The sequence below is a fragment of the Nyctibius grandis genome, chromosome 4, assembly GCF_013368605.1.
Source record: "Nyctibius grandis isolate bNycGra1 chromosome 4, bNycGra1.pri, whole genome shotgun sequence".
Taxonomy (NCBI): domain Eukaryota; kingdom Metazoa; phylum Chordata; class Aves; order Nyctibiiformes; family Nyctibiidae; genus Nyctibius; species Nyctibius grandis.
Window position 1 is genome coordinate 37,804,947 of NC_090661.1, and position 24,287 is coordinate 37,829,233.

General features: G+C 46.3%; 1 protein-coding gene and 1 long non-coding RNA gene across 3 annotated transcripts in view; one reads left to right on the forward strand and one right to left on the reverse strand.

The window, feature by feature from the left end:
- Positions 1 to 3,365: 3,365 nt before the first annotated feature.
- LOC137662207 (uncharacterized) lies at positions 3,366 to 9,842 on the reverse strand. Its single transcript, XR_011047975.1, has 3 exons — positions 9,778 to 9,842; positions 8,092 to 8,170; positions 3,366 to 4,449 (listed from the first exon to the last, which is right to left on the reverse strand). It is a non-coding gene; the product is annotated as an uncharacterized lncRNA (long non-coding RNA).
- A 355-nt stretch (positions 9,843 to 10,197) lies between these two features.
- MEIS2 (Meis homeobox 2) overlaps positions 10,198 to 24,287 on the forward strand; it is a 185,127-nt gene continuing 171,037 nt past the window's right edge. For both annotated transcript variants that reach the window (XM_068398345.1, XM_068398346.1), the window contains exons 1-6: positions 10,198 to 11,077; positions 12,083 to 12,315; positions 13,891 to 14,032; positions 14,600 to 14,650; positions 15,414 to 15,464; positions 16,344 to 16,493. In XM_068398345.1, the coding sequence (XP_068254446.1) occupies positions 11,066 to 11,077; positions 12,083 to 12,315; positions 13,891 to 14,032; positions 14,600 to 14,650; positions 15,414 to 15,464; positions 16,344 to 16,493 (639 nt within the window). In that variant the 5' untranslated portion in view covers positions 10,198 to 11,065. The remainder of the gene's footprint in view (positions 11,078 to 12,082; positions 12,316 to 13,890; positions 14,033 to 14,599; positions 14,651 to 15,413; positions 15,465 to 16,343; positions 16,494 to 24,287) is intronic.

Consider the following 24,287-nt stretch of genomic DNA (forward strand, 5'->3'; position numbering starts at 1 on the left):
ACCATGCCCTTGGCTAATGAGCCTTCCCCGAGAGAATATCAAGTGCAATTACCTTTCAGGGAATAACAACATACCAAAGAACCATGGACCCTGCAGAGAAAAACGAAACACACATTCGTAGGTAGAAACCGCTATGAATCAGCATTAATTATCCAATAGAGGGAACAGGGTTGCAATAAGTCTCAGTTCCTGACTCACACCATAGATCACAGCAATGTGAGCTACTTGTAGAAAAAACATTGCCGAAGTTCAGCCTGCCCTAACCCCCCTCCCCTCCCACGTCCACTGCTGCACTCGGGTTGTGGTTGGGGGCTACGCTTCTGGGACAAGTTTCCCGACCCCCAGTTTGGAGACGAATGGGAGAGGCAATAAAGGGGGCTTGTGGCAGTGAGGGACTCGTGAACGTCAGCGGGATAGTTAATCTAATGCAAAGATTGATTGAAGGTTTCCCCGTGCGCCGACGTGGCCGAGGACACCGAGCTCCCTCAGCAGTCCTTAAGGAGGTCGGGCGGCCGGACAGCCGCCTGCCTTCGGCTTCGGAGCCGGGACAACTTCGTCCCCCCACGGCTGGCTGGCTGTTCCGGCAAATGCAGAAAGGAGGGACAGTCCCGGGCGATTGAGTTTTGCTCTGAACATTCCTAGGGAGGAGATCAGGGGCGGTGAGCGGGAAACCGGAGATACTTCGGGTTGAGCAATCGGAAAAACACGTGAAAGTGCATGTCCAGCGCTAGAGAGATGCGAGGGGCTGCCGGCCGCCGCCTGGCTCCCTGAGCCTGCGCCTTTCTGCCGGGGCGCATCCTCCAGGGGAGGCACGGCTTCCCGGCGGGGCCCTGCGCGGAGGCAGCCGCGGCGGCCGAGCGGGGAGGCCGGCCGGGCGCGCGGGCGGGCGGGCGGCAGCGCAGCGGCCCGCAGCCCCCCGCCGAGCCCGGCGGCGGCTGCTTTGAGCGGCCCGGGGCGGCTCCCCGGGGAGCCGGGAAACCCCGCCGCAAACTCTTCGGACGTGCAAACGGCGAGGAGAAGGGCCGGCTGCTTTGCTGAAAGAAGGCACGCGTATATTGAGTTTGTCAGGGATCATAAAATGTGAATTGATTATTCAAACAGCCATTGATTATAAAAGAATGCTTACTGCAGCAATGGGAAAGGTTAAAAGGAAATTGACCCTCTGCGGACGTGACATGAAGTCGTTAGGTAAATGAGATATTCATACAGGGTGTAATCAAGGTCATGCTAATTTTTTTGTGGTATTCAACTCAAATCTTGAGCTTCGTTTGGGGGAAGCAAATTGTCGCCCAGGGAATTGAAACGCCAGGTAAACCCCAGGTGCCGTATAAAAAAAAACACGTAGATAAAAGCCAAGGAGAGCTGCAAATTACCCCAAAGCCCTGTGCCCGTGGCGGGCCCGATCCCGAGACCCCCGTGTGGCGGCGGGAGGGTGCGCCGGCGCCCGCGGAGAGGCGCCGAGAGGCACGCAGGATCGGGCCCCCCTCCCCGGAGGGGTGTTCTCACCTCGCTGCTCCCAGGGTCGCCTCCTCGGAGCCGGGGAATAGCTAGAAGTGTCAAAGATCCTCGCCTCGCCCAGATAGGATGAGAACGTGTTAAAAAATTAGATGTATTTATGCACATATTTATCCCCTCTAATTATAGAAATTAATCCTCTTACTTATGACTAAAAGGTAACGTCTAAGGCGTCCCTTTGATGTTTAACAGCATCATTTGTGGCTAACATTCCAGCTGATTAAGGAATAATTGTTGTTAAATGCTTTACAAGTGGATAGTGTTTAATTGAGAGGCATTCATAATTTTACGGCTCACCACAAAATGAAACGTAAATAAAAACGCAGGAATTTCCAACTGATTTTATTCCAATTACGTTTATTGTTCAAACTAATTATTGCACAAGATGGGGTACTTTCCCCCCTCTCTAAATGGCACACGTCTCTCAAATATACCCTCGCAGTTTTTTATTTTCCAGGTACAGGTTTGGGACGGCTTTCCTCAGCCTCCGTTTCCCCCCCCCCCCCCCCCCATTATAATTAAATGCTACAGCCTTTTCTTCTCACCTCCATGCAACACCTTGGGATGTGAGAAAGTGATGGCAGCTCTCTTCCCTCGGAGCTCGAAGTAATTGTAGAAGGGCTGATGAATTTCTTGAAGAAACACTTGCCACACACTGAGGAAACCATCTCCTAGCAGGATTTTACAAACCAAAATAAACAAAGCACCCCAGGGGCGATTTCCTCCTTTTGCGCAGCTTACTTCTCAATTTACTTCAGAAGTGATCACAAACACACACAAGAATTACAACAGAAATCCTACTTGGTCTGGGGAAGATATTCCGGATGGAAAGAGGCAGAGAAATTGAAAGTATTCAGAGGAAGGGACAGTCATTAAAATACCTGCCAGGCGCGCTGCCTTTCCCCAAACCAACCTTTCCTTCTTCCCCGTGAACTCAGAAATCTCTTCAGCATCTCTTTAAATACACATACCCCAGGAAGGAAGGAAGGAAGGAAGGAAGGAAGGAAGGAAGGAAGGAAGGAAGGAAGGGAAAGAAAATCCACCACACCTCAGGTCCCTCTTACCAACGCCTTTAAAACAACCTCATCCTCCCGAAAGGGGTGGGGAATAAAGTTACTTGGTGAATTTCACTGTTTGCTCGATCGAAGAGAGTTTAGTCTGTAAATGGATTTATTTATTCCCGAGTTTTTCCATCCCTCAGCTGGGGTCTCGGAGAGAATTAAAGAGAGGTGTCTGTGACCATGCTAACAAAAAAATCAGCGTTTACAGGATCAGACCTGATAAAATGGGGGCGGGGGTGGCATCAAATGCCCAATACTGCATCCAATTTGCGTTTTTCCTTTGGACTCCAAACCACTAAGAAAGGATCACACACGTATTTATTGCTCCTTTTGTCTCCTGCTCTCTAGCAGGATCCAGCCCCCCGCGCTGGTGTGCGCGGTTCGGGGGGCTGTTGCTCTCTTTGGGAGGGTCTCGGCACTCACAGGTATGCCATGGCTCGTCTCTGTCTTCCTCTACAGTTTCTCAATTCTCCTGAAGGGTTTAATCTAGGTGTGAGGGTAGAAAAGTGTTTAAATTCTACCGAGGAAATAAGGGGTGGGGGGTGGAAATCCCTCTTATGGCAAGGGGGATAGAAATAGCCCGAGCTTTCCGAAGGGATGTTTAAATTGGACTTAATGGAGCAATATCTCCATTTTTTTTTTTTTTTTTTTTTCTTCAGCTATGAGTCCTGAATCCTTTCATTAAACTGACACAGATTTCCAAAGATGGGGAAAAGGAGGGGTGTCTGGGGTGGACATTTTATGTAAATGAACAAATCTGAAATGTATTACAAATCCACTGTAATAAAACTGACAGTTTTGACAGTATTGACAATATAAATATATGTTGGAACACAGCACTTTCAGACACTTAACCGATGAAGCAATAAAAAGATTCGAATACAATATTTCAAATAATCGACATTGATGTTTTGATACATCATTTTTATACCTCGAATCGATCTATCACTCCGTGACCGGTCAATTTTAAGTAAAAATCTGCTGCAATTATTTACGCTATTGCCAATGACGACCTAATAACTGTTTTCAATTAATTACAGCAAAACTAAGCGTTATGAGGACTAACCGGTCGTATATTCCATTGTACGGTCCCTTGCATTATTGTATGGAGAGCAAATACATATATGTATATTGCGTTCTCTTTGTGGGATCAAAAGAAAGACGTACAAAGGCGATAACAATCTTTTAGGGGGGAAAAAACCGCAACACTTCTCTTTCGGGAACACACCGCGGGCTCTCATCACGTACTTCTAGGAAACACGCTATAGTATTTTGTCAGCTCTTTGTGCAATACCAAACCGGGCTCCTAAGATTTTTTTTCGCCCCCTTTTCTCTTTGGGCTGCGCGCTGAATCCCACTCCAAACAATGGGCCGAGCAGCCCTTGAAAAAAAAAAAAAAAAAAAAGGAGATTCGTGCTTCGAGTGATCGCCTGGGTGTTGTGAGAGACTCCGTATCATTTCAAAAGAGGTAGGAGGATATCGTTCTCTCCGGACCGAGAACTCCGGTGTGAAAATGAGCGCGCTCCTCTTCTGGAGTTTTATAGGCAGCCGGAGAACAAAAGTGAGTGTTTTGAGTGAGCGAGAACAGGGAGCTCTGAGCGGTTTGGAGCCTTCTCGGATGCTCTGATATTGCACTAAAGCGATTTAGTTTGCCCTAACTGTCCTTTTTGTTACGATGTCACGTTAGAAAGATGGATTTTTTTAATACTTCGAGCTTCTTCGAACAAATGCAAACTAGGTTTTTGACTAGGCTGGTGGAAGGAGCCTTCCCGGCGTTAGCGGGAAGCCCCGACAGGTATTTTTCTCTCTCTGATTTATGACGAAAATAGGCACGTTGGATGTTTATGGGCTGCACTTTTACAAACCTCCCAGCCTAAGAGAGAGAGAAAAAAAATAAAAGCTCAGCCTTCGCCTGACATTAGCGCTTCACATGCGCCCGAGTGAGATAAACCGGACAAACGCGGAGGGTGTCATTGCTGTGCCCCTTCCCACCGCGGCCCTCACCCCGCAGCCCGCCCGGTGGGGTGGGATGCGGGGAGGGGGGGCGCACCAGACCAAGGGCCCAAAGCCCCGCGGGAAGCGGAGGCGCGGAGCCGGGGACAGGGCTCCGCTCCGCGTCCGGCTGGGCGCCCGCGGCGGCCCGGGCCCGGGGAGGCGGCGGCGGAGCGGGACGGCGGGAGCGCGCTGGAGCCCCGCCAGGGAGCGCTCGAGGGCTGCGGATGGCAGCGCGCGCCGCGCGGCGGCCGGAGGGGGGGGGCGGCCCGGGGGGCGTCCCGCCAGGGGCGGGTCAGAGCCCCGCAGCCCGGGGCGGGGGGATAAGTGGGCTCGGGAGGGGAGAAAGACCCCGGATCGTTCGTGCTTCGTGGAGGTTTGGGGGGGGTTTCTTAAAAAAGGGGCGGGAGGGTGGAAGAAAGAGAGTGAAAAGGGAAGTTAACAGGTAGGTAAATGCACCTCCTCCTAACCCAGCTCCCAGAGATCTCCGTCATACCGCAGCCGAGGTCAAGAAAAGTTCACCGTGACGGGCTACCATTGACTTTCTGGACTGGAAAGGTTTTCGAAAAAGACTTAGATTGCTGAAAAGCCAAGTACAGCGTTGGCAGGCGGGGGGATCAGGGCGAGGGGCTAAATGAACCCAGCGATCTGCAGAAGCGAAAATGCGCATGATTTCACAGGGGCACCCGAGATGGGACCTCGAAAGTCCTGCAGCTGCGGGAAGTCGGAAGCGAATCAAAGTGGGCTGAGATGAATAAAAAGTGACTCAAGTTGTAAGAACCGACCGTAAAGGCAAAGGAAAGTGTGGCGAAGAGCAATTTTGGGAGTACGAGTTTGAACTGTGGCATAATCCTGATTATAAAAAGGAAAAGGTACTATTCACACCCCACACTTTGCCTTGCGAGCAAAACAAAAAGAAAAGTTCCCGTGGATTTTGCTACGGGGTCACGGTGATGTAATCCCGCAGCCACATTTTACCGGGCGGATTGCTTTCTTCACTAAATATGACACATTTCCTAGAACGGTAGTTCAAGATAAAATGCTTGTTCAAATACGCAAAATTTTTCATCCCCTCCCGCGATTATCCTTAGCCCGTCCACGGGGAGTTTTGCCTGCAAATGTAGCCTATGTGTTTCCCAACACAATGGCATCATCCAAAAATACTTGAACTCAACGCACAAACAAACAAACATTGAATAAAGTTACAAACAAGATTAAGGTTCAAGTTATTTGTCCCTGTGGCAAGGCGTCAATTGTTCTAACAGATGCAGGGACGCTAAGAGGATTTAAACCACGCGAATTTAATAAAACAGATTAGCAATAGGTGCTTTCCACAAATGCTAGGAACCGTAAAGTAAATCCTGCCTAAATTATCCACCAGACCAGAGCATCGCCTACAAGGAGTGCAGAAAATTTCCGAAGGGGTCCAATAGGATTTCCTGCAAGTATGGCTTGCTTCGCCCCCAAAACTTTCTATTTGCATTAAATCTTGCGCTAGGCGCACACGCGCGTACAAAACAGTGGTTTAAGATCCCCGGTGGAATATGTTTTTGAAATCTGAAATATTACCTGTTGTGCCATCCGCTTTTGCAAGGCTGTGGAAAAGGAGAGAGAGAGGGGGAACGAGAGAGAGAGAGGCATGTCTCAAAGCCAGCGAAGGACTAAGATGCCACACTTCGGAACGGCTGATTGAAAACAGACTCTTCTTAAGTTTTAGAGGATTTTCTCTCTCACTCCCTCCAAGGACTAAGAAGCCGATTTAGGAGTTTGAAGGGAATAGGTTTCAGCGTCCATATTTGTTCTGGTGGACTTGTAAAATGCGATTTGAAGAGGATCTTTAGCCCTCTGATTGTCTTTGTATTGTTTTTCTTGAAACGGATCTTTTGCCCTTAATGAATCCCCACACAGCTGGACAGCTCCTGCTCGGACACGGAGAGCGCTAACCCCAAACTGACCCCAATTTGACACCACAAGCTGAAATTTTACCGCCTGTTAAAACCATTTCCAGCCTCGGCAAAAGGAGCTGGCTGTTGACTGAGATGCACTTCCACACCGGACACCTCATTTCTCTTTGGACTTTTGAGCCGATCAAAAAAAAAAAAAAAAAAAAAAAAGCCCAAACACACACCCACCCGCCCACCCCACCAACTCGTCTCTCACACTTTTCCTGGAAACAGGCTTCACTGTGAAAGTGATGCACGAGAAATGGAAATTAGCCAATTTAACTTTCCCGAATTACTGTGTTTTAAAAGAAATATGTCACCAGGCGCGGAGGGGGGGAGGGGGAGAGCAAAAAAAAAAAATACCTAAGAATGTGGGAGCACCCACCCCCTGCACGCACGTATCCCATTTTCCTCCGAGTTCCCAACAGCATCTTTGTTAAGAGCTGAGTACTTTCACTTAAGGGCGCTAAATTGAGATTCCTTTTTAATGGCTAAACTGTAGCGCTTTATAAACCATGTTCTCTGTGTGCTTTAGTCCACTGGGATAGTGAAGAGGAAAAAGGCTTCAACTCTTTTCACGGGGAAAAAAAGACACAGGAGGAACATGAAAGCCCTTCATTTACCATATGAAATTTCACTTTCTATAAAGTTCAAATAATTTCTTAAAATTGGTCCCTGTCCCAGATTACACACATGCACATCAGGGCAAGCCAACGCAGGGGGTTAATTGGGGAGGGAGGGAAGAAAAAGGAACAAGTGAAAGGAGCAGCACTGAACACTGCAACAATCTTTGGCTGCTTTTTTTGCAGCTTTGATTTTAGATTGCTTTCTAACAATTTCTTAGTCGAGACAACCGAGATCTACAAGGACTTCTGTGAAAAACAGAATTATGAAAAAAAAACAGGTCTAAATTTAAATCCTAAGCAACGAAGCGCTTTCTTCTATGGGAGCCAAGTCATCTAAAAACTTCTTTTTTTGAGAAGGAAACTGATGAACGTCTCCCACAGCTTGAGGTCTGAACAAATACATGGAGCCGTCAGTGGAGCCAGATTACTTTTGCACGGCCACATTACAAGACCTTTTCTTCGGTGATACCGAAACTATTTGAAATGAGACACACTTGTATGTCTCAAGACGTAAAGCTCTGGGTTATCATTTCCTCGGTTAAAAAACAAGTTTGGAAGCTACAAATATTTAAAATACGTCCTCTAAGCTGTCTGTATGGGCTGTATCACAACCAAATGATTCCATGCAAGTTTAGAAATCTGGCATCTTTGGGGCGGGGGGGAGGAAAAAAACTGAATAGCATTCACTGATGACTAGATCTCTTAAAAAAAAAACTGTTAGAAAACTACAGCTGTAAAAGTAGGAAAGGATTTGCATAACCTACTGCTCTGTATGTCTCCGCGCACCCAAAGGATTAGCCAAGCTTTCATTACCATGAATATCCTGAATTACGTTACCCATTTATACGACAGAGTATAAAATACTGCACAAGAAGACTGCCTTTTTCCCTGCGAAATGAATCGACTTAACCACTGCTTGAAAGAGATCTACATACTAAGGGCTTTTTTACTCACCTCTCTTTACAGTCCCGTGAAAGTCAGTCACAGCAATGCGGTTGCTCTTAGGACTAGCTTTAATCTTGGAGGAGATCCTCTAGGAAAAAAAAAAAAAACGGGTCTGCTCTCCGGCTTCTGGTGGATTTTAAGCAGGGTGCAACTCTGTCTAAAAGTAGGAGAGGGACTTTTCTCCATATTCCCCACACATTTGTGCATACAGCCCTGCTCTGCAGGGCTCGGCGCTATCGGAACACGCAGGAATGCCCACTGGCGTTTGTCAGCCCTCCACACTATCTTTCTTTATATGTGAGGGCTGATTTCCCGCAGACATCATTGTTATGATGGCTCATTTAATCAAACTGTTTAATTGCTCTGGTAATCACTATCATCATCACAGGTACTCAATCATTCATCATTTTGGAGGGGTTTATTGACCTCTGGAGCTCATTCCCTACGCCTATTAAAATCAGGCCAAATATCTATAACTACCCTTTGAGTCATTTTCTTAAAGTTAAAAAAAAAAAAATAACACCATCGCCATCGTCACGAAAAGCGAAACAAACCCCAACAAAACCTATCTGCATAAATCACAATTTTCTGCCATGTATTTTTAAAAACCAACTACGTATGAGGCCACATTCACAACTGGGTACATAATCATTGATAAATCCCACGATTAACGGCATAGTCTGGTTTAGATTTTATGTGCAGGGGACCGTGAACGAGGGTGGGGGGTTGGGGAGGACAAAACTGCAGCAATCGATAGTTTGACCATCGCTCCTCCCCTAAACTTCAAGCATCCCCTATGATTGATGATCCCGGGTCGCTTTGGTAATTGACTGTTCGGAGGTAAGACATGTTGTAGCTCCAGCAAAGCGATTGGGCGAGAGAAACACACCAAAATTAACGTGTCTGTGTGTGCGTGTGTGTGTGTGCGTGTGCGTTTGGAAAAGTTCACTTGGTGCTCAAGGGTGGGACACACACACACACACACATCATCTCACTTAATTTGCTAAATAACCCCACTGTAATTAGCACTACCATTAGAAGGCATTACCGAGCCAATACTTCAGCACACATTCCACGAGCGCAACGTCGATACACGGCAAAGTCCAGCAACATACACACGTCAATGCAGCGCTCACCGCCGGACACGCTCAAAATGAACACGCAAACCAAAATCTACATCACATCTGGATCTCTCCTACAAAAGGCTGCGCATGACTTTGTTTTTAAGCCCTTTTCAAAGCCTAGCAGCCTAACCGCAAAACTAAAAGGGATTTCCCCCTCTTCCCCCCGCCCCCCGCCTCTCCCCCCAGACATCCACAGCGTGCTTGATAGCAGCGATCACTTAATGAAGAGCGGTGCCAAACACGGTTTGAACGAGGCGTTCTCTTCATGCCCTGGAAAATTAATTTTTAGAAAAGCACAATGAATTGTCAGAGGCAAGAAACCACGCTTGCAACAGAGCATGCTGGCGGAGACGCGAGCCCCCGGCCGGAGCAGACTCGCTTCCCGGGGAAGATCAACTTTGCGCGGCCCCCCCGTACACTGTAGCTCTCCGTGCCCCCGGACTCGCATACCGTTCGCGGCAACAGCGATAGCCGGCGCTTTATATAAATAATTCAGTGCATAAAACAGACGCTAAACATCGCGGTTAATCGGAAGGTATTTTGTTGCTAAAATAATCTAGCACAAACCAACCCGGGGCTGGGCTTCTATCGCACTTTTCTTCTCGCTCTCTGCAGTTTTCCCTTGCCTCTCCCCCCTCTCGCACACACGCACTCTCCCTGTCCTTCCTCCCCTCCCTCCCTCGCTCCCTCCCTCCCTCGCTCCCTCCCTCCCTCGCTCCCTCCCTCCCTCTCTCTCGCACGCTCGCTCGCTCCTTCCTACACGCGTTGCTTCGCTCGGGGCAGGGGCTGCTGCGCGGCTCCCCCCGCGCGGCGCCGCGGCCGCCCCGCCGCCGCGCTGCGCATCCCCGGCGCTCTGCCGGCTGGGGCGCCCCGCCGCCGCCGCGCCGCGCGCCCCGTCGTCCCGCGCCCCGCCGCCGCCGCCGCCGCTCCCCGCCGCCGCCGCCGCTCCCCGCCACCGCCGCCGCCGCGCTGCAGGACTGGCTATGGCCACCACTACTTCCGGGTTCCGTCACTTCATTCTCCCGCCGATCAGCGCTGCAAAACTGAGCCTCTTCTATAAGGCAGCCAGCAGCCAACCTGCCAACACTTACTGACACTCACTCATCTCAGAGAGCGAGGGAGAGAGGGAGACAAAATACCTGCCGGGAGGAGAGGAAAAAAAAAAAATAATAAAAAAAGGAGAGAGGGGGAAGTCCGGGCTTTGCAAACTACTCAATTTTTCTTCGCATCTTTCCCCACCCCCCTTCACAGTACTTTAAAAACAAACAAACAAACAAACAAAAAAAACCAAAAAAAAACCAAACCGATCCTATAGCGATCCTAAAAGGCAAAATCCGAGCGCGGAGTTACTGGAAGAAGAAACCGGGGTTAAAAAGATTCCTCCTCTCTTCTTCATCATCATCAACCATCATTCATTCACTACCTTGACATTCCCTGGCTTTGATTGACAGCTGGAGTGGCAAAAAGCCATGAGACACGACAGTTTGGTTACATGTGGGTTGCTGACGGGCCGATCGTAACCTTCAGTTTGGGGGCTTGACAATTTTTTTTTTTTTTTTTGCGTAGAGAAAGAAAAAAGGAAAAAGAGAGAGAAAAAAGGAAAGAGAGAAAGAGAGAGAAAAAAGAAGAAAACACAGAAACTCATCGTGGTTCTTGACTGTTTTTTATATATTATTGTTGTGGTTATTGTTGTTATTATTATTTACCCATATTGGAGGATAGGAGAAGTCTGTAAGTGGGTTGCAAAAAAAAAAAAAAAAAAAAAAAAAGAGGAATCTTCTTCACTCTAAATCACTTTCTTTGCTGGACTGGGATATTAAATATACGACACATCCAGGAGTTTATTGGAGCGCAGACTGATGGCGCAAAGGGTAGGTTTAAATCTCCAACACTTACCTATATATAAATCCTCTCTTAAGAGGGGCCTGTCCGATTTGCTCTCCTCTGTTGCTGCTGCTGATGGCGGCCACTATTAAAAAATAGCAGCAAAAATTATTCACTAGCTTTTTGTGTGTGTGCGTGAGTGTCTCTCCGTGTGTGTCTCTCTCTGCAATTGTTCCACGCTTTTTTCCTCTATAGCTTTTCCCCCAGCAGCACGATTTCCCTGCTCTCTGCCTGCTCAGCAGCACCGGTTTCACAGGGGAAAGCTTGCTGCTGCTGCTGCTGCTGCCGCCGTTACCGCCGCTGCCTAGGAAAGACTGAGAAATACATATGTGTGTCTGTGTATATACGAACGTATATATATGTATACACATATAGCTGCTTTTTTTTTTTTTTTGTCTCTGGCTTTGACAAGGACAAGGGGAATTGCTACTAAATAATGTTTCTGGTAACTTTCAGATTATTTCCCCCTTTATCTCCCCCCTCCCCCGATGCACCCTACCTTTCCTCTCTCCTTCCCAGTGTTGATTTATTTATATAGTTGCTTTTGATTCTGCTCGTTTATTCATTTACGTTTTATTTTTTTTGTGCTTCCTTTCTAATGCAGAGTAACTCTAGTTTCTCTCCTCCGTTTCCTTCCTTTCCATCCCCGTTTCCTTGTTAGGGTTTCTCCTGCCCGTGCTGAAGAGGACCATCTCCCCCAGCACACACAGGCAGGCACACACACTTTCCCCCTTTACCTCTCCCGGCACCCCCACTTCTCCCTCAGCCCCTCCAGCCTCTGGCTCCCCATCCCAGTTGATTCTCATTTTGCACATTTCTCTCTCTGTTGTGGCTGTTCTTGTTTTGTTTTGCTCTGTTTGTGTCTGTCCGGGTGCTTTACTCTCTTCTGACTTTTGTTGTTGTTGTTTGTTTGTTTGTTTTTTTTATTCCCCCCCCCCCCCCCCTTCCCCTCTTTCTCTTTCTTTCTTCTCTTCCGGCCCGTTTTTTGACAGTACGATGATCTGCCCCACTACGGCGGGATGGACGGAGTAGGGGTGCCGGCGTCCATGTACGGGGACCCCCACGCCCCCCGGCCGATCCCCCCGGTGCACCACCTCAACCATGGGCCGCCGCTCCACGCCGGACAGCACTACGGCGCCCACGCCCCGCACCCCAATGTCATGCCGGCCAGCATGGGCTCCGCTGTCAACGACGCCCTGAAGCGGGACAAGGATGCGATCTACGGGTAGGTGCCGCCGGGCCGCCCGGCGCCATGGCCCGGCTCCGCAGCGCCGGTGGCCGCGGAGCGGCGAGGGCAGGAGCGGGGCGGGCGGGCGGCGGGAGCTCCCACGGGGCCGCGGCGGCGGGAGGCGGCCGGCCGAGCCCCGGAGCGGGGCGGGGGGCGAGCCCCGGCGGGCCCGGCGGGAGGGCGGCAGCCGTGGAGCCCCCAGCCGACCGCGCCGGAGGGAGACCCGCGCGGTGGCACCGCCACTGCTGGCAATCTCAGGGCGAGTGCAAGCCCAGCCTAACTCTTAGCTGAGGTGCCAGCACCCACGGGATCCTAGAAAGACAGACCTCTCGGGGAGAGGGGATGGGCCGGGGGGTGGTGGTGGTGGCTTCTCTTTCTTTTTTTCTTCTTTTTTTCTTTTTATTTTCATTTTTCCCTTTTTTTCCCCCGTGTTTGGTTTTTTTTTTTTAATGTAGTTCTCGGAAAGGCCCCAGTTAGGAGTTCAGACAGGAGAGGTGGCTCTCATTGCTCTGGATTTTAGTCGGAGAAGTGTTGTCCTGGTGTCCTCCTTCGTGCCATAATAACACTCTTCCAACACTGTAAATAAAGAGCTATTCACATCGCGGAAGATAGTAAGAATAAAAGGGATTCGCTTCTCGCAAGCAGCTCTTCCCTGAGACAGAAGAAGTAAATGCATGGGGGGCACTGAGCTGAGTTTTCTTATTTAGGAGAGAAAGAACACGAGGAAAAAGAAACACGTACCCAACAGAACTGAAGCCTGTGCCAGGGCATTGCTTGGGGGGGATGACACCGATTCCCTCCAGTGCCTTTCAGAAAAAATACTAGATGATCCTAAAAGGAGAGATAGTAACATCTATGACAGAGTGTGGGGCCTTGATCAGGCACCAAAGGGGAAAAGAGACAATGCATGCTTACTGCTCAGCACGCAGATAATTTTTTTTTCCTGACTACACCAACTATGGGAAAATATTTCGCGAAGTGCTCCCTCCCTCCGCCCCCTCCCCAGCTCACTTATCTGGACAGCTGGTATTTTACTTGGGTGTGCTTCCTAAGCCAGGAAACTTCACCACATTTTTGTTAGCAGGCCCCTTGAAAAATAAAATTACGTATTAAGTAGTTTGCAGTTCGCCTAGCCGTGCTTCTCATTTTAGGTCGTAGCTGGAGGGTAGGGATGGGATCTTCCAGGTTTCGCGTTATTTTAAGCTGTGGCGAAAAGTCTAAGATTCCCAGCTGAGCTGCTGCCTGCGTGAGCGTGTTTGGTGCCTTGTGCGCTTGGAGGAGAGGTCACTTTTGTCGTTCTCTTTGGGGGCTGCGCAGGGGATGCGGCTTGGGCACCGCGATTTCAAAATCTAAAAAAAAACCCCACAACACCAAAACCCGCATTTTTATTCCAAAATGTTGTTCTCCCTTGCTCTGCCCGAAGCAATACTGAGAGGCTGCAGAGCGTCTGTGTCCGTATGTCTGTGTCTGTGTGTCCGTGCATTTGAAAAAAAAAAATACTTGTTGATTAGAGCTCTTCTTTCCCCCTCTCCCCCACCCCCTCCCCTCTCTTTGTATGCCACTGCCCGGTAGGCACCCGTTGTTCCCCCTCTTAGCTCTGGTCTTTGAGAAGTGCGAGCTGGCGACCTGCACGCCCCGGGAGCCCGGCGTGGCCGGCGGGGACGTCTGCTCCTCCGACTCCTTCAACGAGGACATCGCCGTCTTCGCCAAACAGGTCCGGCACCTCTCCCCCCGCCCGCGGCCCTTCCCAGCACTCCCGCCACCTCCTCAGCTCCTCGACCCACACGGCCGGGCGCTCGCAGGGGGCAGCCCCCCCTCGCCCCCCCCCCCCCCCCCCCCCCCGCCCGGTGCCCCCTCTCCAGCCGCCGTGGGGGCGGGAGGGAGCGGCAGGGGTGCGCGCTGGCGGCCCGGCTGGCCCTGACCGTCCTCCGCCGGGAGCCCCTCCGCACTGCCGGGCTCAGAGTCCTGGCCCTCGCCCCCCTGAATTAATGAAAGGGAAACGTAACTGTGGCCGAGTCTGGGAGGCAGAGGGAGCGGGAGAAAGGCAGGAGGTCAAAAAGAGAGGGCTCCTATGGCAAGGGCGGCCGGCTGGCCACCGGGCTGGCAGGAGCGGAGCGGGCCCCTGGTCACAGCACGGGTGACTCCGGGGCGTCCAGCCGGATTTTGAGCCGACCTCTCCCGACCAGTTTTGTCACAGGGTTTTTTTTCCCCCTTCGAGCGATTCGGTTACAGGGCAGAGGAGAGCAGCTGTAATACACACCGCTCTTCCTTCTTCTTGCAGGTCCGCGCTGAAAAACCACTTTTTTCTTCAAATCCAGAGTTGGACAATTTGGTAAGGCCTGCTCACCCCTCTGCCCCGCTCCCCTCCCGCCCTTCCCGACCCCACCGCCGGCTGCCGGCAAGCGTCCTCCGCCGTCCGGGGCTGCGGGGAGGCGGCTGCCGTCCCGGGCACCCGGGCTGGGCGGGCAGCGGAGGGGGAGAGCCGGGAAGCTGGAAAGCTACTATCAAGGGGCTTAAAAGAGCTGCACTTTTAAAGTGAGCCAGGGCAAACTCTCGAGCCCCAACGCATTGCAAAGCTGTGTTTGAAAGCCATGGGAAGCTACAGTGAAGGAAATAACTGCTTAAGAGAGAGCTGGAGATTTCTAACGTAATTCTTTTGCTAATGTGAACGATTTCAATATTCATAGTGCCTAAATCCGCCTGTAAAGAAGATGCCAAACTATTCATCCTTGCCTCCCCCCCTCCTTTCTCCTGCGGGCGGTGGGGGGGTGGGAGCGTGTGTGTGACTTCTCTGCGGACCCTCAGAGATGAGGGCCAGGGTGTTGAGAGGGAGCGAGGAAAGGAGGAAGAGGTTTTCTCCAAGATCGCAGTAATAAAGCACTAATCACCGGTCCTGGAATAAATATGATAAAAATCAAGTGCTTAGGTTAAAGTTGATCAAAATTGTTCAAGCGTGACAAATGAGCTAAAATCCTGGATAATGACTGCGCGCCCTGACAATCCCCTGCTCCCCCTCGCCCACTCGGGCTCGCAGCTCTGCACAGCTCCCGAGCTCCTGTCTCCCACGTAACCCCTTGATCAAAACTTTCTTGCAGATGATCCAAGCAATACAAGTACTAAGGTTTCACCTTTTGGAATTAGAAAAGGTAAGAGTCACGGAGGTGGGAGGGGGGCAAGCCGTTCCCTCCCTGTCCCCCACGTCCCCCCTGCCCCCTCCCCGCGACAGTTTGGGATGACTTGTGAACATGGCCAGAGGAGACAGGGGAAATGCAGGGTGACATTGTAACCTGTGCCATCAGAGCATGTGACACCCGACAGCCATGCCCAGCCCAGCCCGGCATTATTTTTTTTTCAGTGTGATTTCAACCGAGTCACTAAATACATACATATATTATTAAACCCTTTCCATCCTCCTTACCCCTTCCCTCAGCAGAAGGTCTTTTCCTGACTCGGAAATAGTATGTTTAACAAAAAGAGAAAGGAAGGCACTCCCGCCTTTCTCCAGTTCTGGCAGGCGCATTAACCCCAAGCGAGCACTAAATGTTGGGAAGAGGCATGGGGCCCTGCGCGGCGTGGGGAGGGGGCTGTGCCCTGCCACGGGAACGGCTCTTCCCACAGCCTCAGCGAGCAGCTTCGTTCTACTGCTGCTGGCCACATAGACTTTTTTTTTTAGCTCCGGTTTAAACCGATCCCGTCCCGAGTGACTCGTTGTACCTGTCTGGGCTGTGTATGCTCCAGAGATACGGCCCGGGTCCAGCTCCCAGTGTTCTGATGTTATCATCACGTCGGATTTTCCTCTGCACACCAGACTGAGCCCACTATCTCTAACTTGTTGCTGCGGCAAGTCTCTAGAGAATAATATGTGCTGCAAAAATTTCTCTATTGTTTCCTTGCCTTCAACTATTGTGCCCCTTAATTAGAGTTACTTGTGGAGTAGATCAGAGGGTTGTTCTTGCTACCAAAAAAAAAGTTGCAATCCGATATTTTGCTATTATTGATACTATTATTCTTATTACTGTTTTCAGGTTCATGAATTGTGCGATAACTTCTGCCATCGCTACATTAGTTGTTTGAAAGGAAAAATGCCAATAGACCTCGTTATTGATGAAAGGGATGGCAGCTCCAAATCAGACCACGAAGAACTCTCAGGATCTTCCACAAATTTAGCCGATCATGTAAGTCCTTCTGATTTCTTTATGGCGCTTTTTAAGGCTTTAACCTGCTTAGGAAGACCTGTCTCCTGTTTCATTGTTTTGTTGCTGTTGTCTATTAGTGTTATTATTACTACTTTAACTTCTTGCAAGCTCGGATCCTATCTTTACACTTGCTTCCCTCTCGCGTTGTAAAGTTGTAGAAATGCAAAAGGTTCCTTCTGTTTCCATCTGTAGAGCAGCGAGTTTGCGATGGTTTGTAAAGTTTCCTGGTCTGGGCGGCTTGGAGAGCTAGCAAACTGTCGGATTGATGTGGGAATCGGTGCTTTCTCTTCTTCTTTGCCACCTCTGTAATCAATGCAGCAATGTAAGGAAACAGAGACAAGAAAGTTAGGGAGAAAGTTTGCTGATTTCCTCCCCCCCCCCCCCTCTCGTGGGGATGACAAGTGATGAGAAGTATTGGCAATACTACATTGCATTAAAAAAAAGGGTTAGCACATTAGAGTTTCCAATGTTTGTGCTTTATAGCAACTTATTGTCAGAATATGGACTTATTGCCAAACGCCTGAAGCATCTTCATAATAAAAGACAGTAACCTTGATGAAGCAATTATTAACAATGTATTACAGAAAGCTGGAGAGAATGATTGAGTAACCGTAGGTTAGCGGTTGATTTTAACACTTTAGGAGTTGGTGAATTAGTGTTACGTGTGTAGGACTGAACGTTGGTGTGCGTGGTAAGGAGAGTGCCTTTGTTTTTCTGGGTTCTGGGGAGGGTCTTGTGATCCTTCAAAAGATGTAGACGCGGAGAGACTTCGGGATGTGGAGGGAAAGACTGCAGCTGCTACCGCAGAAAAGGGAAGGAATAGCTCTGGTTAAAAAGAGTGGGTGTGAACTCTAGTTTATTTATAGGAACGCATCCCTGGGGGGGAAAGGGGTTTACACAGTTTTAGATTCAATTGGACGCATAATCTAAATGATACAGTCTCATATTTTAGCGGTTGAAATATTAATTTAACACCCGGTGTGAAGCTAACCATGCTTTCTGCACAGGCGCCTGCCTTTATTTCGCAGTGTGTTAAGAAGAGTAGCTGTAAGCCCAGGGAGACTGAGCTTTCTAGGAGCTTTTGTTTCCTTTGAAAACATGTTGTTTGTGTGTGTATTTGATCATTACATTAGACCTGGACTGAAGCTGAACTGGGAGATAAAATAATAATAAATTCTTCTAAATGCCCCCCTTCTGTCACGGCTTAGTTCCAGAGCCCGGGAAATATTTTTGGACCAAAGCCTTAGCTTTCATTTCCTCATTTGTATTCGGTAAACATTGCAGGACAAGGTTTTTGCCATGTTTTACATTTTAAAGCTATTATTTTGAGCGAAAAAAATGTATGCAGAGGTTCCTGAAAGTTTCTCTGCTTATCGGCTGTCTCACACATAGATAATAAACTCTATGAGGCATGACACTCTTTCAAAAATATTTGTTTTATGGCATTTTACAACCCTAAATTCGTGTGCATAAGTATTCTGGGAGAGTACTAGAAAAGAAACTGAAATGAGTGGCAACCTGAAAGATACAGGGTCGTTGTGTGTAATTCAGAGCAACAGAAAAACAAAGGTACATGTTTCTCCAGTACAGTTTCTTTACAAGAGTGTGTTTCAAGTGGAAGTGTAGAAATGGAGCATGCTTATGTTTATATTGAAGAGATTAGATAAACTAGCCTGTTTAGGGTTCTGGCATATGGCGAATGCTCAAGCCAATTTGCAGTGCACCATTATAACATTTAAATTCACACACAATGACAGGACAGAGGTGGAGGGGGTTAACATTTTGATAACTTGATAACTATTATCTTCCCTGAGAAGAATCTCCTCTTGCTTTTGTGGCCCAAAACCCAAACTCAAATAAATATGACAACCCATTTATCTTGCACCCGTTAGGGTTTACCACTTCATTGGGTATTATAATTTAAAGCCTTTTATTTCCTGGAGATTTGAGCTATAACATTTTTACTTTAGCCCCCTGCTATTTGTTTTGAAAGGAAGCAATAATTTGTGCAACCAGAACACCAACTGGGAAATGAAGAGTTGAATCACATAGTTACATTTTATTCATGCGTTTTGGGAAATGTGTCTCCTTATTGGATTTTTTTTTTTTTGGTATATTAGCTTGTTTTCCCAACAAAACTTTAACACTCTTTTATAGCTTAGTCAAACTACCGTGTGTGTACACATTTATATTTACACTGTACAAGGTTCCAGCAGGAAGAAATCCACTTTTATTCATAAAAAAAGGAAAAGCTTTAAAAAATGATTAATATAAACATGCAAGACTATCAAAAAAAAGAGGTATCATTTCTGAGCATCTACCTGAAAATGTAGTCGTTCAAGCATGCAAATTTGTCCAGTTTGACTCTCCACGTTTATTTTTTCATTTGCTTTGATATGCATATTTAATATATAGCCTCAGGCTGGATCTCATTTGGTAAAAGTTGGTGCAGGGGTGATGATGAGCCACTTCAGAAGGACAGAGACAGCATGTTGTTTCCTCTGTTTTATGTATTGGCCCACTATTCTGATCCATGGGTCTTCCCCTCATGGTTTTATTTGCACATGAAATACTAGGGGCATTTCAACTGATTGGCTATGAATAATGGTAGCCAAAAAGAAGTGTAGTTTAATTTGTTGTGTGCCAAGGTTTCTCTTGTGGAGGGGACAGTTTGTGACAGCTGTTTGTCACCCCAAAAATCCATACACCTCTATTCTTATTAAGTGGTATAAAGCTACTCTGTATGTGTCTAATGTGAATGCGAGGGGTGGTAGCGGTGACAGTGGCAGTGCTGAACTAGGAACTAAGGCAGCTCTTAGTTTTACTCCTTCACTAGACCTGAAAACAGGCATAGGGGAAAGTAACAGAAAGAATTGTAGGATTAGCCAGTATTTACCATAAGACTTTAAATGGGGTACTCAAATAGTGCACACTTCCCTTTTCAAAATCTACTGCTCTACTATTTATATAACTTAATTGGAAACCAAAACCAAAATCAACAAAGGAATGAACTATTCAGAGGTATACCTGTGCTGGGAAAAGGAGACAGCTGTAAGTGGTTGTGCTATACATGTTTGGCAATAAACGTGTTTATCGAATTTTATTTTAGTGCGCTATTAACTGCTATGTAATACAGTAAGCGTAAAGGGTCCGGGGACTTGGTAGATCAAATAGTGCAGTGCTGGCCACAAGAAGCTGAAACTTTTGTTATTACTCTGCTGTGTTTAGTAAATATAACAGCCCATAATTAGTGTTTGAATTTTTAACACCCTCATATTTTTTTATTGCTCTGAGGTATTAGCTGTAGATGGGAAGAAGGTAATTACAGCTATGCCCTGGCTGAACCAGATCAGTTAGGGGGAAAAAAAAAGAAAAGAGGAAAGAAACATTTCCAGCTGCAGCTCAAGTTGAGTTACTCAGCACAGACAATTTATTATTGTTCAATATATACATTCTGGGCCCTATCTTTCATTCTGTGTTCAGCCTAAAATATCTGTTGAGATTGCCAACAGACCTTTTTTTTTTTTTTTCCCTTTTGAGCTATTCAAAACTGCAAAATGCAATGCTCGTAAACTTTGGAGATTTTAAACCTTTTTCAAGCATATGATAACATTTTGTACTTTAATTACATTTCTTTTGTACCTGGCTTCACCTGGTGCTACAAAACTCTTTCTTTAGCGTAAACCTACTTTGAAGCCTAGTAATTCTCCCATAGAAATTTATGGCTCTCCTTCCGCTGGCTTTCGTGGGAGCAGGATCAGGGCCTCAGTCCTTTTGATATTTGTTTATATGTTCTAGTCAATTTGCAGCTGAGAGGTAATAATATACAGATCATCATTTATGAAATATAATTAAAAATGGATGGAGATATACATACATCTCTTTTTTATAAAAGGACTGCTGACAGATTAGAAATCTGATGCCTTAGCTGTAGAAGAGAAATATTAGTCTGAATATTAAACCTTTCAGCTCTCAAATGAGGAGATACTTTCATTTTGTACTTTTGGACATCCAGACATTTTACATTTCTTTAATATTTCTTCTAGAAGAATGGTCTGTGCAAATTCCTGACATCTTGCAGATGAGAAAAAAATAAATATAGGGTAATATATATCTGTTCCAGTTATATAATTAAACCTTTAGGTAAGATTTCACTGCATAATGAGGAAGTAGTTGGGGGCCTGATGCTGCAGTCTCCAGGTACGCCACGCTTTGCTGGACTTCAGTGGGAGTTTTGAGTATGGCAGAAATGCAGGATCAGACCCCAGAGTGCCCTCTCTGTTTGTAGTGTGTCAGAAGGGAAACTAAGTGCAACGATAATAAGGCGATTTTTTCTTTAATAACAAAATTTCTTAGTATGTGTCTTAAGACTTAGGACATTATGGTAGGCCCTGTGCTTTCTGAAGGGGCAAGGAGAATCAGGAACTTTCTGAGACTGTAGAGAATGTTGGATATTTCCTCTTTTTGATGGGCTAGGGTACTCTACAGTCAAAGGTACTGTACAGCTTGAATTTGAGTGTTTTAATTTTAAACTGGGCCCTTTCTAACTGAATCGATAATGTATTTCACTGTCTATTTGACACTGGCGTTCCCTTTTTGGTTTGAGTGGTCTATCAGTCTAGATTAAGTGTAGCCACACAGAATGATGTAGAAAGACAATTAAAAACCCAACAAAACCCCATTTTTTCAAGTCTCAGTTCCCTGCTGACAGGTGGATTACGTGTCTGATTTCAATCCTAATTGGAAAATACAAAGCATGCAGGTTTTCAGAACGTTGCCATGTTCTAGGAGTGTCAAAAATTCCTCCTGTCACTTTCCTCAAATGCAAAATCAAGGGACAAGAATTAACATTTGTGCATATATATACATAATAGACAAATATCTGATAGATCACAACGTCTTGTGTTTTGTTTAAATTGTGAAATTCTGATACAAAAAAGTTATATTAAATATGCATCTGTAAGAAAATAAACCTTTGAAATATCAGGAGAAGCCTTTTTAGAAAACATACATATCATGTCAAATTAGAATTTTTCATGGCTCATTTAGTTTTTGAAAATTTCTTCACATAGTAAGTTTATTATTACTGCACTCCACAACAGTCTCTAAGATACCATCCTGAACTTTATATGTACAAAACATAGACACAGATGCACACACACAAACACATGTGTATGTATGTGGCATGCTCTAGGTTTCTATGTCTGGCATAGTATATCATCTTTTGATATACAGTGGTACCTAGAGACAGATTTTTGTGGTATCAGTCTCATCAGTCGTTCCACTGTGTTTATAGGTGTCACTTGTAAGAGCAAGGTAAGCAGGATTTGGCTTGTACTTGAGGGGGAAAATGCCATCCATATCAGCAGTTCAGTTCAGTTTTGTGTTTGCAAAATTAATTTACCAGAGTAACATCCAGAACTTTGAGTCCAACCACCTTCACAAAGAGCGAGCTCTATAGCCGTTGTAGTTTCTTTCATGAAAGTAAGTTTTGTTTCATTTGTTCCTGCAAGATCAATGGTTCTGTCCATTTCATCTGATAAAAGGTAAGGGCCTGATCCTGTCACAGTTGTGTTCTCAGAACTTCAGTTAATGCCTGTGGGCCAAATCCTGCTCAGCTTCCTCACATGGGTATCAGCTGGCCTGATTGATTTTACTTGCCAGTTATAAATGAGAAGCAAATTCCTTATGGTTAATTGAGTCTTTAATATCACCATAAAAAGCAGTGTGAGATCAGAATCAGCCCTAGAGGGACTACACAGACTCCCCAAAAATTAGCCAGACTTTACTCTGGAAATTCTGGGCGTACAAAGTAAGAACTGTAATTTAGCAGAAGGTTATCCTGTATCATATTTCTCTGTTGCAACACCTCTGTTCAAGAAATCCTGTAGCAGTTAAAAACTCTTACAGTTTCCACCAGATTTGCAGCATCGACAAAAGAGTAACGCATCAGATTTGCTTTGTATATCAGGAGACTCTTGTCCTTTCTGTTGCTCTTTTCTAGATTTAGCAAAATTCAATGGTGGTGCTAAATCATTTTTTTTTTAAACTTTGAAGGGAAAAAACACTGGCAAAATGTGTTTTCTAGGGAAGGCTGTGTGTGTAAATGAGAAACAGTGGATAGCAGCGGAGTGATCTCCTGTGGCCCTGCTAGTACAAGCTTTCCCCATATTGTCTCCTGCTTTTATATTAATTACAACTTGCATTATCAGCTGTGAGCCTGTAGCCCAGCAAATAGAAAATACTGCCCCTGGAGACCTAGCTTCTTGTATCTATTTTCCATCTCCTTCTATTGTGCTCTACTCAGTATTCACTGCTTTTCTCCTGGTAACACTGCTCTTTAACACAATTAGGCAAGAGCAAGAGGAGCACCATATTTGACTCCCAATTATTAAAACTACTGGGAATAGATACATGTGTGCTCTTTACCTTCTATGGTATCTGACTTTAGTTTAGGTCGTATATGTGTGAAAATTTTATAGTTTGTACACATACACGAAACAGGCCATCTCATTTTGGCAGACATCATCTACACTCTTCAATGCGTTTCTGCAAAGTATATTACTAAACTTACAAGAAGATATGAGAAGCCATGCTAACAGGTTGTGTAATTTATCTAAAGCTATCTGGTTTTCTGTTGGTTTTTTTGTTTGTTTGGTTGGTTTTTTTTTTTCAGTGTGACAGCTTAATACAAATTTCATTGAAATTACTAGAAAAATTGCAATTAATGTTAGCAGGCTTTAGATCAGGATCTCTTTAGGTACCTAAACTATACTGATAAAGTGTTTCCAGTGAAGTACACTTTAGATGTGTCATTTGGTCCCATTTTTTCGTGAAGACATACATAAAATAACTACTTAGGATTAAGCATTTGGCCAAGAAGTTTTTCTTGAGGGATGTAAAGTTGGAAACAGTCTAGGGGAGAAAAAGAGAAGTTCACTGACACATACAGTGGTCTGAGTCCAAAGCAAAAGAATGCTGCCTTTTAATGAGGCTGTAAACTACACCCCTAGAGTTTTTTGTCATTTTTTATAATATTAAAGCTGAGCTATTTCCCTCCCTTTCAAATTCCTCTAACATTCTACAGTCGCATCTTGTAAATATCCCATCTTATCATTTCTGTCCTTCAACAAAATTCTCCCAAATTACTTCCTCAATAAATCTGTGTCACAAGAAATACATTGAATTCCCAATCAATACAGTCTGTCTTTCTAAAATAGGAACTACAAACTGAGGTCAAGAACAACCTAGCCTGGTAGAGACTGCAAGTGTTTTCAGCTGTGGGAAGTCTTATTCAGTGATCCTTTCCAAATTGTTCTGGTTTTGAAACAGAAAGGCCGGTTTAGCTTTTGAAATGCTGTATGATAGGTTTTGAATGACATTTGCCTTAAAACATAGCTGAGGTGTTACCAGTTAATTATTGTAATTTTCCTATGTGTGATAAGGAGTTCCAACAGCAGCCAGCTTAAGAGAGCCTGCAGTGCATAAAATTAACATAACTCACTGTGTTCCCTGGAAAGTTTAGCCTAGGTGAACATGTTGCAATTATTACATTTTCTAAAATAAGGTTCCAGCCTGATGTTGTTGGAGGGCTAAACTCATGCTATGCTATTGTTTCTTTCCTTTTTCATGTATTTCTTCTAGCTCTTTATCTGATTACCATCCGGCAAACAGCTGATGCTAAGAGGCTGCAGAGGGCTGAAGAGCTAGCTCCTGTCTGCAGTTTGCCTTCAGCTTGAAGCTATTTGAGTGGCTTCCTAACGCAGAGATAAA